The 19,506-nt window shown below is 32.2% G+C and overlaps 1 protein-coding gene across 1 annotated transcript in view; it reads left to right on the forward strand.

Moving 5' to 3' along the window:
* The window catches only part of LOC110035904 (GDSL esterase/lipase At5g45920), a 28,650-nt gene extending 12,231 nt beyond the window's left edge, over positions 1-16,419 (forward strand). The window contains exons 4-5 of the mRNA XM_020740235.1: positions 9,112-9,276; positions 16,199-16,419. Coding sequence (XP_020595894.1) covers positions 9,112-9,276; positions 16,199-16,358 — 325 coding nt within the window. The 3' untranslated portion in view covers positions 16,359-16,419. The remainder of the gene's footprint in view (positions 1-9,111; positions 9,277-16,198) is intronic.
* Positions 16,420-19,506: the final 3,087 nt, after the last annotated feature.

A 19,506-nucleotide genomic window follows, 5' to 3' on the forward strand; every position in this document is an offset into this window, starting at 1 on the left:
ACATAGGGTAGGCTTTGTCGCAGAGGAGCAGCTCTTGTGGCACGGCGTGGAAGCTTTTAGCCAGAGCTTCAGTGGGGAGTGTACGACGAGGGGACCTCGAGCCAGCGCATCACGCGAGGAGAACCAGGCTCGGCTAAGGGACACGGTTTCACGACCAAGAGAGGGAGGCATGCGTGAGTTAGGGATTTAGGAATTAGACATTTAAGGTATTTTTTAAAAAGAAAATAAGGATTATATATATATATATATATATATAATTTCATGTGATTTAATCGTGCGCGGTGCCCAAGCAAAATGAGTGTCTTCCTTGGGTAATTTCGACATTCCGGGCGCATCGGCGTGGTCTGTTTTGCCGTTAGAGATCGTTTTGACGAATTCATCGATTTGCGTGTCAATTTTCTCGTGTCAAAAATATAGCAATATGGGTGTTCTTTCCTACAAAAATTGGTGTCCCGGACGCGTTGGCGCAGTCCAATTGGTCGCCGGGGGTCACCCGGGGACCTGTCTTTTAGGCTCAATTGAAGACCGTCCTCGTGAAATTTTGTGAATTTGGTGCATTTGGTGTGTGTATGTGACGAAAAAGTCGTGACGATGTTTTCCTAAGGCTTGGAGTCCTATTAGGAACTTTTCCCTTGAGTTTTCACAAAATAGCCCATAACCGTTTGTTCATAAGACGATGGTCTTGTGCCATAAATGCAGGACATCAAAGAAAAATAGAAAGTGGTTAGAATTTCTAAAAGTAATTTCTAAAAGGGTGTGTCATAATTCTAGTTTTCTAAGACGATCAATAGGAACTCCTAGAGCTAGATCCCAAGACCCTAAGAAAAAAGAAATGACCTCAAAAATGAGGTCAACAATCATTTGTGTGACATGAAATGATGATGCTGAGAGGGCAATATTGAGTGCAGCCACATTCAATTTTACATCCTGGGCAAGCAGCTTCTCACTTCATTTTGTTTACATATTAAAGCACTTCTCCTAAATTTTTGTCAAAAAATGCTATGGTCGTTGTATTTTGTAATTGAAAAGTAGACTTGAATCCTATTTAGACTATTATCTAGATGGGATGTCTATGTTGATGTTCAAGGCATGAATTTAGTTAAAAGGCATCTTGATGTATGGAGGGGGTTTCACAAGAAACTTCCAAGAGAATCTTCTCTTTGCATAAAAGTCCATGAGGGCTTCATAATTTAAATAATATTAGAAGGCATGCAATTTTAAAAGGTTTAGAGACTACCTAGTGCAAGATAGTGTCCTTAATAAAAAATATCTAGAATGACAAGTAATAGAAAAAGTCATATACAATAACAACAGACCTTTATCCCACTAAGTGGGGAAGGATAAAGTCATATATAAATTAAAAAAAAAAAAAAAATCTTAGAGGGCACCTCAACTTGAAGCTCTAGAGGGAACTTAGTGCTGGATAGAGTCTAATTAGAAAGTTTTCGGATGGCTCGATAATTTATGGATCCGATAATACAGATGTAGATAATGTCTATTTATCTAAACAACCCAATTTAGAAACCCTATACAGCACCTAACACTATATAAAGACCTTATTAGAAATTAACTAAGGAAGCTTTGCCATTGAAATAAAGGTCAAGTTTTCATCTTCTCACCTCCTGACTAAAGAAACTCTAGTGATGATATCACCATTGTATTTCTAGACTATGTTATGGCTAAATCGTGGTCCGAGATTCTCCTATTTTTTGTGAATGCCACTAGTCTAGACTATCAAAATTTTCTTGGATTTTAACTATTTCTACCGTGGATCTAAGATCATCCACTTAAGGATGTCTGCGCTGCTATCTCCTACTGCTTGATCGAGGAATCACTTGTGCCTTCACCAATCAAAAGTTTCTACCCAACATTATTTGAACCTTGAGAGTAATGGAAAAAGTTCTCTTTATTTAAAATTTTTTAAGAGGGAAATCACAGAAACTGCAGGTGGAGACAACTATATATAAAAGTTAGTCAATAGTCTCTAGGACGACCTATTATTGCATGGACCATGAGAAAATATGACCATAAAAGATGTCTTTCTTCAAAATTCTTAAGGGGGGACAATCATTCTATGAATCATAAGCGGCCATGATAATAAACAAACAGACCCTTATTTTAGAAGTTATATAGAGGACCATTCATTGCATGGACCCTTGGACGGTATGGCTACAACAAAGGTCTCCGCTTGCATGAAAAATTATAGGAGGGGGTGTTGATTCAAAAGTGCGACACAAAGGGATGTAATGACTAGGCACTCCATAAACTATGGAATAGGGTCTACTTTGTGTCATTTTAGGAGTTATTTTTTCTGACTAAACTTAAATTTTTTATTCAAATTACATGTATTTTATTATTTCAATAAAACTTGAAGATTTGCTCTCAAAAACATTTGAAGGGTTTAGTCTACTCTTGGGACAGTCCTAAATAACTTTTGTCACCTTTATAGAAGAGTTTGGAGGTCTTTTGTTATCACTCTCAACACTGCAATATGATCTATTTTTTACTGAACTCGATGGAAATCCTACAAGGCCATGTGGTAGCACATTGGCTCTTTCAATATTTAACATCCTTGATAAAATGTCTAAAATTAGAGAATGATTGACCATTCTCTTCTTTGCTAAGTAATTTCCATTAAAAAAAGAGCGTGCTACTATAGCAATTGACTTAAGTCTCTGACACAAACTTGTACTCTTAAAAACTTCATCACCTTCCCATTTATTGAAGTAATCCTCCACATGATGTCTGTGACACAACTAATTGAGGGTGTAATTAAGTTCTTTTTCAAAAATTATTCAGATTTGCAAATATTAAAATGCGTGTGAAATTAAAATTTTGACTTGTAGTTGTATATACATTAAAAAAAAAGTGCAAGAATAAAAACTAGCTAGAAACAACAAATGCAAAATCTTTACTAGACACCCTATGTATATTCTTGCGTAGACATCTATCATCTAAGATTCTTTTATATTAATATTAACATGGCAAATGCAAAATCTTTACTAGACACCATGTATATTCTTGCGTAGACATCTGTCATCTAAGATTCTATTATATTAATATTAACATAGCAAGATCTCTGAAGGGCTAGAAAAGCCCTTACAATCTATGTTCTTGGCAAGAGCTATCCAAAAATTAAGTTTATAAAAAATTTTTAGTTTGCTTATGAAGTTCTATAAAAATTTGTAAGAAAAAGGAAAAGAAAAAAAAAAACTATTGTTTAATTTTTGGTCTAATAAAAATATAATAGAAAAAATTAAAACCTTAAAACTGTAAGAGCAATTTTATAGATTTGGCAATTACTTGAATTTCATGATAGATGTAAATGATGTTGCATTCTATAAGCCAACTTTAGGTAAAATTTGGATCAACTCTTAAATTTTTTTTAAGATGGAATTTCGCTTTGAAGAGAATTGGAGAGAAAATAACTAAGTCTAATTTTTCACGAGTTTTTCATTCAATATCTAACTCATCTAAACATTTCTTATCTATATAGTTACTTAAAATATGTCGAAAGATGTTTTTGAAATGTTCTTAGATTGGCTTGTCAAATAAGCTTCAATGTTTAGTTAAAGACACCCGAATCTGTCTCTAATTGCAGATAGATATTAATTAAAATAGCTATTTTCTTTTGGAAAATAATAACAAATAAAATGAATAAAATGGACAAAAAATTAAATATAAATTATTTGATTATAATATACTTTTTATATTTATGTGAATTTTTAAATATAGTAAATAAATTTCTGAAAATTTGAAATATTATATGTATGTATTTGACTCTAATTTACCATTTTTGGATATTTCTATTGAATTCTATTATGTTTTTTATTTTTGGCTAGAGGATAAGAATGATATTACTTTATAATTTCTTAAATTTTTTTTTTCTGCTATGCTTAATCAGTCTCATAGTGGTCATTTTGATGCAAAATAAGCTTGCATTTAATGTGATTTCATCATATAAAAATCTGCATTTTGAATGAAATGCTTGGTTTAGCCTTTTTCATTTCTAGCATAATTTTTAGATATTTCTATTTGTTTTCTGTGCATATAGAAATTGAACGCTTCATCTCATAACTGAGAGCTGGGATGCACACTTTAAATTTTATTCGAGTTTCAATGTCACATATTTTAAATAGACATTTATAACTTTCATTTCTAGATCCCAAGCCCCAGATGCGAAAAGTGGAGGTTTGCGTTAGGTGGTTGACACCCAACGTAAAATTTGCCAAAAAATCATAATATGAAATCTTTTAATTTTTGTGTAAATGTTAAGGTGTTTCTTGAAAGCAATGCGCTGTATGAACTGAATACATTTAAAAGTGTGCAAGGGTCGCTATAGCAGCGCCAGGTAGGAGTCGCACTAGAAATGATGTAGGTGTAATTATAGATAAGAGTTTGAAAGATAGTTGTGTAAAAATTAATAGAATTAGAGATAAAATTATAGCCCTAAAGACTATTGTTGATACTAAAATTTTGTATATTATATGTTTTTATGCTCCTCAAGTAGGTTTAGATATATGCTCAAAAGATAAATTTTGAAATAACCTAGAAGAATTAATACAAAAATAGCACTTCAAGAAATAAATTTTATTGGATGTGATTTAAATGAACTTATTGGTACACTTGTAGAAGATTTCTTAGAAATATTCATGATAATTATGGTTTTGTAATTATTAATGAAGACGATAGAACCATATTAGATTTTGCTTTAGCGTGTGATTTTGTTATTGTTATTACTTTATTTAAGAAAAACAGCGAGCATATTATTACTCATAAGAATGAATTTAATAAAACACAAATTGCTTAATTTCTTATGAGAATAAGAGATCATCGAGAATGCAGAAATTGTAAGGTCATTCAAAGTAAAAATTTTGAGTACGCAACATTAATTATTAGTTCTGGATTTTAAGAGGAAAAATTTTCAGATAAAAAATATAAAAAATATTGTTATAGAATTAGATGGGGGTATCTAAAAGATACAAAAAAATTATTTTTATGAGTAAACTTTAAGATTTCAAGTTTGGGAGGTTCATGAAGAAGCGAATTCTATGTGAGATAAAGTAACAGACACAATTAAATGAGCGACAAATGATGTACTTGGAGAATCAAAAGGGAAAGTTTTTAAAAAATAATTGGTTGTGGAATAATAATGTGCAAGAGAAGATAAAATAGAAGAATTTGTGCTATAAAAATTGGCTTAAATATAAAGGCTTAGAGAACTGAGAAAAATTTATGATGACTCATAAGGAGTCTAAGAGAACAGTTTTGACCCAAAAAATTCTGCTTTTAATGATCATTATAATAGATTATATACTAAAGAGAATGAAAAATATATGTATCAAATAGTCATATAAAGGGAAGAAAGGTAAAAATTTAATTCAAGTAAAGTGCATTAAAGATGAAGATCAAGAATACTTTTGTTAGAGGAAGATATTCAACATAGACAGGTGAGCTTTTTTTGATAAACTTTTCAATACGATCGACTTTAGTGATCTTAATATCATTAATAATAATAAAATATTTTACTTTTATCATTGTATTAGTAAAAAAAGTTGAGGAGACTTTATAGAAAACCAATGGTGGAAAATCAATAGAATCTGATGATATCCCAATTGAAGTGTGCAAATATTTAGGATATTTGGGATTTCTTGACTTACCAAACCCTTTATCATTGCTTTAAAATAAAAAAAAAAAGATGCTTTAGGAGTAAAGGAAGAGTATTTTGGTCCCTTTTTTTAAGAATAAAGGGGAAGCACAATAGTGTGCAAATTATAGAGGAATTAAGTTGATATGTCATACTTTAAATTATGAGAGGGTAATTGAACATAGGTTAAGACTAGATACAAAGATTTTTCATAGTCAAATTGGATTTATGTCTGATAGGTCTACTATGTAAGCTACATTTATTGAGAGGTTTGATGGAGAAATACAAAGAGAATGAGGATCTACGTATGATTTTTATTGATTTAGAAAAAAAACTTACGATAAGGTTCATAGAGAAGTCCTTTGGAGAGTTCTAGAGAAGAGAGGTGTTGATATGACATATATTCAAGTCATTAAAGATATGAATACTAGAGCTATTACTTGTGTTTCAATAGGAGGATTGACCAAGCATTTTCTTATTTCAATTGGACTATATCAGCAATCGACTTTAAGCCTTATCTTTTTTACTTTAGTTATGAAAGCTCTCGCTAGACACTTATAGGACGATGTACCTTGGTGTATGTTTTTCGCTGATGATATCCTTTTTGTGGATAAGACTATAGAAAGAGTTCAGGGAAAAATTGAATTATGGAGGTCTGCATTGGAATCTAAAGACCTTTGTTTGAGTAGGTCTAAAACTGAATTCACAGAATATAATTTTAGTAGTAGTGGCTCTAATGGCAGAGTTGTAACTATGGATGATTATATCATTAAAAAGTGTAAACATTTAGGATTTCTCTGGTTTATTATTCAAAGTGATGGTAATATAGATGGGGATGTTATTAGTAGAGTCCAAGATGGTTGTTTGAAGTGGAGGAATGCATCGGGTCTATTGTGTCATAGAACCACTTAGACTGAAAGGAAAATTTATAAGCCCTGCAATACTCTATGACACAGAATGTTGGCCTTTAAAAGAGAACCATAAAGCAAAGTTAAGTGTTGTTGAGGCGAGAATGCTTAGGTGGATGAGTGGCCTGACACTTGGACAAAATGCGAAATGAATATATCCGTAATAGGGTTGGTGTAGCTGCAGTGGTGGGCAAAATACGAAATGAATATATCCGTGAAAGGAAAATTTTATAAGATGGTGATAAGCCCTGCAATGCTCTATGGCGCAGAATGTTGGCCTTTAAAAGAGAAGCATAAAGCAACTTTAAGTGTTGTTGAGGTGACAATGCTCAGGTGGATGAGTGGCTTGACACTTGAACAAAATGCGAAATGAATATATCTGTGATAGGGTTGGTGTAGCTCCAGTGGTGAACAAAATACAAAATGAATATATCCGGGATAGAGTTAGAGAGAGTCATCTTAGATGGTTTGATCACATTAAACATTGATCATTTGATGAACCGGTTAAGAGAGTAGATGTTTTAGATTCGACTTATGTTAAGAAAGGCTTGGTCATGTTGTGTAAAAATGGATTTTAATCTATTAGAATTAAATGAAAATATGATTCTCAATAGGACGCAATGGAGAAAAAGGATTCATGTTGCTGACCCAACTTAATGGGATAAAGGTTTGTTGTTGTTGTTGTTATTTACATTACCATTATTCTCATATATTTGCGACTGCGATACTAACTTATTAATTTTTGAAAAACTATTGTATTCGGTATATTGTTTAATGAATCTATTTTTATATATGTTTACTAATAATTTTGTACGAGTATTGAATGGGTTTATCCAAAGGCAAGATGATCATGATTCAATTGACAAGTTAGAAAGTGATAACTTGAGAATTGGGATTAGTCACATTATTATATGTTTGATTGTAAATTTGTAAATTGTAATTTCATTATTTGTTTCTTTTATTTTAATCGTAAACTGGCATGTTGTAATTTGTAATTTCATCAATTTTAAAGTGTTTAAATTTTTATGTTGTAAAACTTGTAATTAAAAATGTATTTAAATAAAATGTTCTAATTTAAAGCATTTTTTTTATTTTCTGTACTTTTTAAAGCATTTTCGAGCTAATTCGAGCCGAATTAGCTCAATTTGAACAAATCAAATCATTTTGAGCTTGTTCGAACGAAACAAAAATGTTTGTTAATTACTATCTATTTTCGAGCTTAAATGAACAATTCAAGCCAAATTCAAACAAATAGGACCGAACATGATCACAAATTTCACGAATAAATTCAAACACGAGCCGATTTCGAACACAAACAATTTCAAACAAGTCGAATACGAACAGGAGCTCAATGCTCTCATGTTCGGCCCGTTTACACCCCTATATACACCGGCTTACTTGATTGAATCTTTTTCTCAAATGAGAAACATGACCAGGACCCTGCAATAATTCAAGAATATCTAATTATTATCGTCTCCAATGATAAAAATTTAGAAGGATGGTAAAATCTGGAAGAAAGTAATGCGCGTGTAACATCTTTGCATAGAACTAGAGGAAAATAATCTCTTTAAAAATGATAACAAGTGAAGATAGGAATAAGCATCTGCGTGGTCTTTGTTCCACACAAAATGGAATAGGTAGCGAATTTATGAATTTATTTATTCATTTATTTAATTTTGAAAAGATTAAAAAGAAAAGAAGGTAGAAGTAGCCAATTCATGTTTTTCTCTTATCCAATCTGCAGGTCTTACGACTTCCTAATTTGTTAGTCTGATTTCTGTAGAAGTACATGAGCTGCTGAGGATTCTTTTTTCCTTCCTGTGAGATGCATAAGCTATCAGATTAAAATGTTACCAAGCTTAATGTTTTTGACATAGTATTGTTACTAAACCATTGAAGATTGCACAAATGACACTGAAATCTGGAGGAATTTGGAAAGATTTGGGAAACACGTCACTTCTAATTATTTGTTAGTGCCTTGAGATACTCCTTTGCTATTAGAATATACTCTGCTGGTTGGAAATAATCCAATGCTAATATAGGTGGCACTAGAAACCACTGCTCATCCAGGCTGCATGTAAGTTTCTAACAGGAGCAAGGTATAGTGGGAATATTGAAACAAAGTTATTTTGGGTGCTTGTACATATTTGAATTAAACAGGGACAGGGCGCGGAACATGAATTGGACCAAAATTTAGCTTGCTTGGCGTCTTATCCTTATTGAATATTGTCATGATCTGTCTAAGCTGCTATCGAACCAAATATCAAAGGCTTTTGCAATTGGAATACTAGATACTTGCTCTAATTTGTTTTTTTGGAATTGGTTCGTGGAGAGTTTTTCTTTAGTTGACACACTGGGTTTGAGGAAGAATATGGGTTTGTTATCAACATTTTTTATACTGTACATGAAGCTAAATTTTTAGGGACAGGGAAGGTCACGTTCTTGTTTAATTATGTTAAAAATTCATGTGAAGTATAGAAATAAAACAATCCAGAAAGAGTGAATATACTACCATGCTTTGGTAATGTAGCCTTAACTGTAATCATTTAAATGCAGGAATCCTTTCGGGGAAAACCCATCTGGTTTGCCTGAGAGGACTAATGAAAGTGCTGGTGCTTATGCGAAGGCATGCATAGCTGTTGCTACAGAGTCTAACATTCCAGTGATCGACATGTGGTCCAAAATGCAGCAATTTCCTTCTTGGGAGAAGTCTTTCTTAAGGTATTAAAATCTTTTCCAATCTACATATTTTCTTATTAATTTTATTAGTTTGATCAAATTTTAGTGCTAATTTTTCTCACATATCTTTTTAATCATTGGGCAACTGAGGCAACTATCTGCTTGTCTGTCTTTATGGTCATTGACACCCCAAGTTAAAACTTTTAATTTCTTCTGGAGGCTTAAACTTAAAAACATAACAAAGTTGTCCTAATTGTAATTGTTGTCGTGAAAAAGGAAATGCTTGCGTTTTATTGGATAATTTGATGGCTCATAAAGAATGGGAAAATCTTTACTATGATGCAGTGAAGTGAGAAGATAGCAATTGAGAATAACCTTTTCCGCTCATGCTAGTATGAATTTTAGGGTGGATATAAGATAGAATTTAAGTATCATTATAGTCAATTTCCTTATCCCAACTATTTGGGGTGGCTGCTATAATTAGTGAAGCATACTTATTATTTACAAGAAGTCATCTTCTTATCCTCATATCATTATTCTTATCTTATCTCAACTTTTTTGCTTTATTGCTAAAACCTTCTCCGTTTATTTTTGTTGAATTTCGAGGACAATGGTTTCTTAAAATTTTGAGTTGCTTTCTATATAACTTTTCCCCTTCCCATGCCTTTCACTATAAACTTTTATCTTTTTATTTTATAGGCGCATCATCTAATCTCTAATACATAATACCTAAAACGTCTAATATTGTGTGAATTTCACTTTGAAAAAGTTAGATACGCGTCTGAACAAATCTCGATAAAATCCAACAGAAAAAAGTACAAAAAAGTACTGCTAAGGAGGTCCTATAGATGGAAGACCAATGGCTCATGGACGGAAGACCAAGGGCCCATGGACGGAAGACCAAGCTCCCATGGACGGAAGTCCAAAGGTCCATCAATAAAAGGTTAAGTGATTTACTAGCAGAATACCGAAAAATCTGTCTGATCAAGTGCAACCCCCTAAGTCGGGGTAAATGGCTGTTCGAGCGAAGACCTCAAAATGAAAGGTTAAAGCCTATCGAGCTCAGCAGAGCCACTAACCTGCCTCTCATCATAGCCTGATTCAAAAGAAGAATACAACATCCCCATCTATCTCATGGATGCCCTTGAGATTTCTCACTAGGGGGGGCGAGAATTGGTCATCACATAACCACATGGAACATCCCCAAAGGATCACCTCGTCAAATAGTAAACCACCTTTTGGATTACGGTGATTCACCCTCTACCTGCCAGCTTAACCTTGCTCTATCGACATGAGTTCTTTATTCGAGGATAGTCGACAACCACTCTAGCAGAGCCGACCGGCAAAAGCAAATCAAACAGGTCAAATCTCATTGATCTAAAGACCATCAAAGGCTGACCGACAACACTTATTCAAAAAAGGCAAACAAGCATGTTTTGGCGAACTAGGACCAACTAATTTTAGTAGACCGAGTTAAAGGGTAGTAGAACCAAAGGCTTACATAGATGCTAATACTTAAAATATTCTGTAACGTCTCCATTAAAACAAGGGAAGACATGTAATTTCATATATTGTACCCCATTTCCTTATAAAAAAGGGGATTATTTCACGTGGTAATTAACAATTCAAATAATTGTTCATTATTGTGCCTTTTCCTCTCTCTCTCCTCTATCTTACACTATTCATTGGATGTGATTCATGAACAGATTAGAATTCAACAAGTACAAAAAGAAATGAATGAAGTAGAAGGCATAAAATTTCTCTGTTATGCCCATAAATAAAATATTCAATTTTGTTTTTGAACAATTATAGTTTTTTGTGTAGTTATGAAATTTTTGTAGAAAAAAAAATTGACTAAAATTGTTTGCATTACTTGAAACATCAAGCTTCCGGAGTGTTGTTTATGATTCTATGGGACTATTTGGTTATAAGCAGGATTTAACTTAAAAGTACTATTTACGTATTTAAATTCGAAAGCTGTTTAATATAATATATGTTAAATTCAAGTAAATCTTGTAAAACTCTTTGGCGACATATTTCATGATTTAAATCTACTATTTGAAATATAATATTAATATTATATGTTAGGTAATTATTAAGTCGGATTATTCAAATTAAATAAAATTTTTATTTATGTTAAATGATACTTTTAATTAATTATTAATAATTTATTTACTAACTAATTAATAATTATTTTTAATTTTATTAATTAAATATATATTAATATGTAATTTAATTGGAATTACTTAATTATAATTTAATTAAAATATAAATTTTTATATTTATAATTAGCTTGGTAACATAATTGTTAGTGAGTACTTATTAGATTCGTGCATTAATCGAGATCAACTTGAATAAAATTATATTAAATCCTACTCCTAACTTGTCTTCCCCTCACCCCTCTTTTGTCTGAAACTCTCGCATAATTGCCTTCCCCCTCCTACTTTCACCTCATACACTACCCTTGCCACTCTTGTGCCTGAAACCCTCTGATACAGTTGCAATTGGCCTTAACTAGGAAGGCAATGATGGCATTTTGGCTTACAAAGACAGTTGAAACTCTCATCTTTCTCTCATTCATCCTACTCGAAACTGCTGAGGAAGGTAACCCTCGTCTTTTTCACTCTTCTTCCCACCACCCCTTTGTGCACTTTAGCCTATTTAAATCCTATAAATCTGCCTTCCAATAGGATTTGCCAAACCGAGAATTTAAAGAAAAATGGAAGAGAAACAATCACTATTGTAGTTTGGTAGGATTTAGGTTAAAATCCTGCTCAAATCTTGCTTCCAAAGTGGGACCTAGGTTTTCTTTCTATAAAATACTCGAAAACATGCTTATATTAACCCAATTCATTTTAAGATGTATGGCATTACAGTCATCCACTCCATCTGTAAGACACAAGAACGTTTCATTTTCTATTGCCAACCACATATTGTATTCCACAAAATTATCATCTAAGACACATCTATCACTTTAACTAAAAACAACGATAGTTTTTGGATCATTGCAAAGTGTCTTCAATGGGTCTTTTTTTAAGTCTATGTGAAGCTTAAGCTCCGTCTCCTTTATTTGATCGCCTTCACTTCTACTAGAAGATTCAACTAGCTCTGGTAGTGTTGTATTGAAATCTTAGGGGTAGCTATATAGGTGAAAATCCTCAGCCTCAGGGTTATTAGATTTTTGTGTTCTATTTGAAGAGGCAATTTCTTAGCAACTAGAAAACTTTTTACAAATTGTTGTAGGAATTGTTGGATTGGTGTTAAATCTCTGTCAGTTCCATGTCATGTCTCTTCAAAGCTATGCAACTTGATGAAGAATCCTAATCCTGTATCATGTATTGCCCTAATCGTAGTCTCGAGTGTCACCAAGATCTTCCACAAACTAGAGCCTCTGTTGGAACTCCTTTGTTAGGAGTTTATAATTCATCTTAGTCTCATCTAAGGGTAGCAACCATTTTATACCTAATATTATGTTAGTGCTCCCTACATGAAAGGGAACAAAATCCTCCTTCGTCTAAATATATTGTAGTGTTAAAATCATTCTTTTACAAGATCCCCCGCTCTATTCTCCACCTATCACATCCCTTTCAGGATTTCAAAACCGTGTCAACCATCTGAAGTCCCAATTGCTTCACTACTTATGTAGAGATGAAGTTGTGGGTGACCCCATTACTACCAACACCACTATATTCTGCACTCCGATATATTTCTAAAGTTTCATAGTGTGATTTGGTGTTAACACTACCACCGAGTTCAATGAGACTTTTATCACTTCCAAGTCCTCCATCTGAATGAGTGAAGGAATGCGCTAATAACTGAGCAGGTAACACAATTACATCATATCTCAGCATAGCTACATCGCCATTTGACCTACCTATGCCCGATGCGGACATGCCTATGTCAGGGCTCTGCAAAACACCATTTTGGCAATAATTTTATGGGTTTTTTCGAGCCCTGTTATATAAGGAGAGTTTTGAGAGGATTAGGGCGACTCTTGACTATTGGAGGCCGTTTTCTTCTTTGGCCTAGGGAGAGTCTTGTAAACCCTAAGCTCTTCTCTTTTGGTTCTCCCTCAGAGAAGAGATATAGAGTGTTTTTCTTGGATAATTTTGAGAAGATTGTGAGGGAGAGATAGTGGTATACTGTACGTAGAAGGTTGACGGGGAGTTGCATTATATGAAGAGGAATTTGGTATATTGCAAAGAACTATTAGCTCAATTGTGAGTTTTCTATATTTTTTTCTACTATTTTTTCGGTATTTTTAATAAAAATTTCAATTTTGTCACCTCATACATCATAACTAAATTTTCTTTCATACTCTTTGAATATAAGACATGCGATTTCCTTGTTATTTCTTTTAGTCTTTCCCAAAATATTTATTGTGCATTTGAATTTTGCATATTAATGTGTTAATCTTTTGATCACCGTTTACTCCTAATTTGGTCAATTAAGATGTTAAAATCACTTGTGATGTAGAACTTCTAATTGTTCACTAAAAGAACAAGTATATTAATACACAATAGCTAGTAAAATAGACATATTATCATTAGGAAATTGCAACCAAGATATAATACTAGAAGATTTCTAGGAATTTTACATGATTATGTCTCCTTAACTGTAATAATGTTTCCAACGCTTTTTATGACCTAGACACATGCTAAGGAGGACTTGTCTCTAGTTGTCAACCATTACCTGAGAAACTCATAGGAAAAGCATCGACGAATCACTAAACATGTGCACGGGAGCACAAGCCTCATCACCTCTAAAAAATCTTAAAGATTTTTGTGTTGTTTTCTTATTTATGCATTAGGATTTTAGAACATTTTATTTTCTACAAATCTCAACTTTCAAACTAAATCTATAGGTAAACTTGAACATAGTTTGCTAGAAAAGTTGACAAGTTTCCTCGTGAGATTGATATGCAGGCTCTAATTTTATATATTAATTGATTGACATATATACTTGATCGATTACTTTATAATAATTTTGGGCATCAAATTTTTAGAGTAGTTGTTGGGAAATGAGTATATGATTTTAAGAAAATTTTAGTTGAAATACTTAGATGTTAGGTTTGAGCTTTTTCCTTTTTTTTTTGTTTATCTAAGTTCCTCTTATAGTTTTGTTTGTTCTTTATTGTTAAGAAATTAAAAAATAATAAAAAAAATTGTTGTATTTTTTATTTTTTTGTTCACTTTCATTGCATATTTGAATCTAGACAAAACTCTAAAATCCTTAGCCCAGTTTGGAATCATTTTTGTTTTCAGTTTTCTATCTTTGTAAAATATTTGGAACAACGGTTGCAAAAGAAGGTTGTGATGGGGCTAGTTGGCAACGATCCGTCGGCGATCTTTGAGGAGGACTATGCTTGGGAGAGTACAAGGGGGTGTGAAGGCGGAGATGGAGGATGCGCTTTCTGGTCTCTTTTTCGGAGGTGATGGTTAAAGCAGTGATAGTTGCCTCCGTCATAACATGGCTTAGTTCAAGGGGCAGGAGAGGGGGCGGGGCGGGGCGGGACAGGGGCGGAGTAAAAATCTGAGTCCTGGTCATAGTGATGGTAGCTCTGCTTGGAGTGAGGTTGATCCATTCTAGGTTTTGAAGTTATAGGGTTCTTGGTTTTCCGCTTGCTTGCAATCTCAGGGTGAAGATGGTGATTTCAATGATTTCAGAGTTTCCAGTTCCATTGTTCGTCAATACATCCTTTAACAGTTCGGTTGCAGACATTGTAGTGTGCGTGTAGGAGCTCAATTGGCAAGCTCAATCACTCATAAATTTTATGGAGTACCCATTGAAAATTTCATTAAAAGTGAGATTTTTTTAGAGAGAGCATATAAAAATTTTAAGCTCAACTAAATATTTTATTTCATCCATGCAAGTACTTGAGAATTTTATAAGATGGTAGTGAGACATTCACTGATTTATGAGAGAATATTAGTCTTTAAAAGGAAAAGTTATTGCATCTGGAGTCCTGATGTAGACCCGGTCATGGAGTACAATATGATTGTACTGGTGATTTTTCTTCAGTATAACCATGTTGTACTAAGTAAGAAAACATCTAAATAAACAATTTGATATGAAAACCATAGAGTACAACATGGTTATACTTAAAAAAAAAAACTTCAATACAACCATGTTGTACTTCATGACCAGGAAGGGTCTCAGGCTTCTCCTCTTTTTAGACAAGGACACACGTCAAATTTTTATTAGAGTCCGTACGTCAGGACTCCAGACATAATATTTTCTCCTTTAAAAGAGAAGCATAAAACAAAGTTAAATTTTACTGAGATGAGAATGCTTAGGTGGATGAGTGGTTTGACATTTAGAGACAAAATGTGAAACTTCATTAAATATACTGAATATTATTATTATAGAAAAATATAATATTTTCCCTATATTTTTAAACAGTTTTATATCATGTTATATCATAACTAATGCGCTAAACTATATAAAAAGGATTATGAGCATACGAAAAAAAAAGAGAAATGATAGAACTAAACATGTATTTTTTAAAAAAAAATAGAAAACACATAAGAATATCAAACATGGTTTTTTATTTTTTATTTTTAAAATCATTTTTTCAAATAAGAATATCAAAGATATGTGAGTTTCATGTTAAAATATATACAGAAAAAAAAAAAAAACATAAAATAGAAAATATTCTAAAAGCCCCTGAGTTGAATTTATTCCAGAATTTAATAGATTTTTTTGGAGTCACCTTTCATTTTTTTCCATGTTGCATGATATTTTGTATGCAAAGACTAATTATAATTATATTCTGTCATTTTCTTGCAAAATCAATGAGCCCCATCTTGTAATTTGATAGTGATAACTCTACCATTGAAGAAGCTCTTTTAATAGCAGCCCATCCTTTTTCTTTTCCTTTTCTTTTTTCCTCGTATATGAGAGCTGTAAATTCTGTCGCAAGTTCTTTTCTAAAGAAGTGACTATATTTCTTTTGAGTTTGCAGCGATGGGCTGCACTTCACAGCTTCCGGCAATAAGATACTATTTGAGGAGGTGGTGGAGAAGCTTAAAGAAAGTGGTTTTAGTCCAGATGCTCTGCCTGTTGATCTACCACTCCTTAGTGAAATTGACCCAAAGGACCCTTTAAAAGCATTTGAAAATTGATCTGATATAGGAGCTCGTCATGAGATGATGTGGTCAAGCTTTCCCATTCACATGGCATAGGTAACTGTACTATATATATATATATATATATATATATATTGTAGAATAATATATTTATAATTGAGCTCATATATGTGTGACTTGATAGAGACACTGTTGCATTCCTTTTGTGCCAGCATAGTAAAATTCTGTGTACATGCACATTAATTACAATGTCATTTACTCAGGACAAAAATTATCAAGATTTCTTGGCGCAGTAATCTTTCAAGTCAGAAATCCAATAGAACGTAGTACTTATACTGAACAGAAGTATATTATCGTGACCTAACCCGGGTCTTGGAATTAACCAAGATGAGAACATATGGTCGGATGATGGAAATAAATTCTCTGTTATTCTAATTCTATTATTAACAATTCAATATTCAAATATTCATTAAAGAACCACTAAAACAATCAATTTAATTAACAAGTAGAAATTTATATCTTTCCTGTTGTTCTCGCCTCCCATACACATTTGTTCGTTTGCTATTCATCTTTTTCAAAAGCTAAAAACTTAAAAAAAATATTTAAACAATATAATGAGTTAACTAAAAATAACTAAGGAGTAATCATAGTTCTAAATTTTAGTAACTAAGAAAAATAAATTAATATGCATGCTTCTCATTCATATCTACGTGAAATATTTTGGAATATGTTAATCTTTTATATCTCTGTAAGAAATGTTTGAATACTAAAACATGTACCAATGACATTTACTCAATGAAAAAATACTCAAATCTTTCATATATATTTATTTTAAGTTTACTTTTATTTTATACTCTTTAAATACACATATGTCTTTTTGATGATCGCTGTCAACAAACTATTCTTCCATTAGAACGGGATTTACGATCTAAACATCACAATTATCTGAGGTGGAAATATCCTCACTCGCATAGGTTCAATATTCTCTCGTCGGCACAGTGGTTAGTGATATAAACATCACAATTATTTGGGGTGATGAGCTAGCTCTGTTTGCTTGCTATTGATCAATATTCTCTATCGACATTGTGGTAAGAGATCTAAACATCACAATTGTCTGGGGTGATAAAACACGTGTAGGTATACAAACATCCTTTACCTGTACGATAAGGGGTGAACTCTTCCTCTTAGCACACACATTTAAGCATTCATATTCAAGCTATTTCATTCTTCCTAACATGTATTCTTCCGAGCGTCTTCATTCATCTATTAACATACATAAGGGGTGAACTCTTCCTCTTATAAAGCGTCTTCATACATAATCATCAGACATATCTCTCATATCATGCATATTTCTTATATCCTTTGTATCTCTTATCTTATGTATTTCTTTCATATCATTCATATTTCTTATTTCATACTTTTCTCTTATATCATGTATATCTTTCATTTCATGCACATATTTCCCTATTATACTCATCATGCGTGTCTTTTTAATATAACAATATAAAAGATCTAGCTAAACTAGAGCATATATGGAGTCATACATTTTGAAATAAAAAGATTACTGAAATTTAGAAATATATTTGCTCACCTCAGTTGTCATACTAGATTCTCAAACTTCAGTAATTAGTTAGGCGTCGCAATAACTTTTATGTTGATTGTAATAACCTATAGAATAAAATATCAAACTGTAAAATTTAAGTTTCTGTTAATCAATTTTTTTCTTAAATTAACATAAAATTATTACAAAAAATTATTGGAGTTGTACTACTAGCTTTCACACGCTCGCCCCAAGCTTGCTGCCTCGAGTAAACAATCTAAAAAATTTGTAAATATTTTAGGATTTCATAATAACTTGGCTCATAAGATTTAACCCAAAACTAACTGATTTGCTAAAACGTACCTCAAACGGGTATCACCACATAAACCAACCTTTTTGATAGTATCTATTCTTCTTCTTATCAATTTAGTTCTTTCTTGTTTTTGTTAATTTCTAACTTAAGACTCTTGCCGAAGTTCACAAACTAATTTTTTCGCTTTTGATGCAATCTTGTCTATGATACAGCGACCAAAAATGAAAAGATGCATGATTCGTGGCAAATATGAAAATGGAACTTTTGGAAGAAATTGAATATCTCAAATAGCATGAAAGAGAGTTTCCTATTCTCTTATTTCATCCCCAAAGCTTAAAGGTTTCCTCTAATTGTGGATCTCGGGTTTGCTATGATAGCGCATGTGCAACTGCATCGCGATCATAGCCTTCTCAAACGACCCTCTATTGAGCATAACCGAGAACACAAAGAGGGAAAGGAAGAAAGCCCCCAATGCATCCTAACGCTAAGTATTACGAGTAGAGTCGGTCGAAGAATAGTAAAGCCAGGATTAAAGAAGGTAATTAAGGGTCAATTAAAATTAATTGAACATATAACTTCATAAATTTATATCTTCAACCCATTAAAAATTTTTACATTGTTTTATATCGAATTAGCTGATTTAACGTGTAGAATTTTATACAATTGCTTTGGTTGAAATCTAATGGATGCAAAATTTAGGATACATTTTAAATTGTAAAAAGATTTACTATGATTTCTCAAAATAGACCATACAATCTTCGAAGAGATGGATGTGTATGTAAATAGTATAAATTAAAAATGAAGTTAAAGTAAATGCATATGAAAGATTTGGTATTTTTCAATGAGTAAAGGTTATTATACATTCACTAGTATATTCAAAGATTTCTTATAGAAACATTAAAGATTATCAGATTCTAAGATTTATTATAAAGATATGAAAGTATATTGATTTTTTTTCCTTGAGTTACTGTAGTTTAGAAGTGTATTCACTCTTGAATTATCTTTAAATAACTTATTATATTGTTTAAATAATTTTTTTAGGCTTAACATTTTTGAACAACATGAATAGAAGATGAAAATATTAGTATAGAAGGCGAGAACAAAAGCCGAAAATGTATAAATTTTCAATTATTAATTAAATTGCTTTTTTTATGTTTTTTTCATGAATATTTTAAAATTAAATTGTTAGTAATAGAGATAGAATAATATAGAACTCAGTTTTTGTCTTGGTTAATTATAAGTCCTAGGCCTGATCGTGACATATAATGATTTCTTTCTTTCTTCAAGATGCAATTACATGAGGAGATCTTTACTGTTTTGCTTTTGTTGCA

The sequence above is a fragment of the Phalaenopsis equestris genome, unplaced genomic scaffold, assembly GCF_001263595.1.
Source record: "Phalaenopsis equestris unplaced genomic scaffold, ASM126359v1 Scaffold200668, whole genome shotgun sequence".
Taxonomy (NCBI): Eukaryota; Viridiplantae; Streptophyta; class Magnoliopsida; order Asparagales; family Orchidaceae; genus Phalaenopsis; species Phalaenopsis equestris.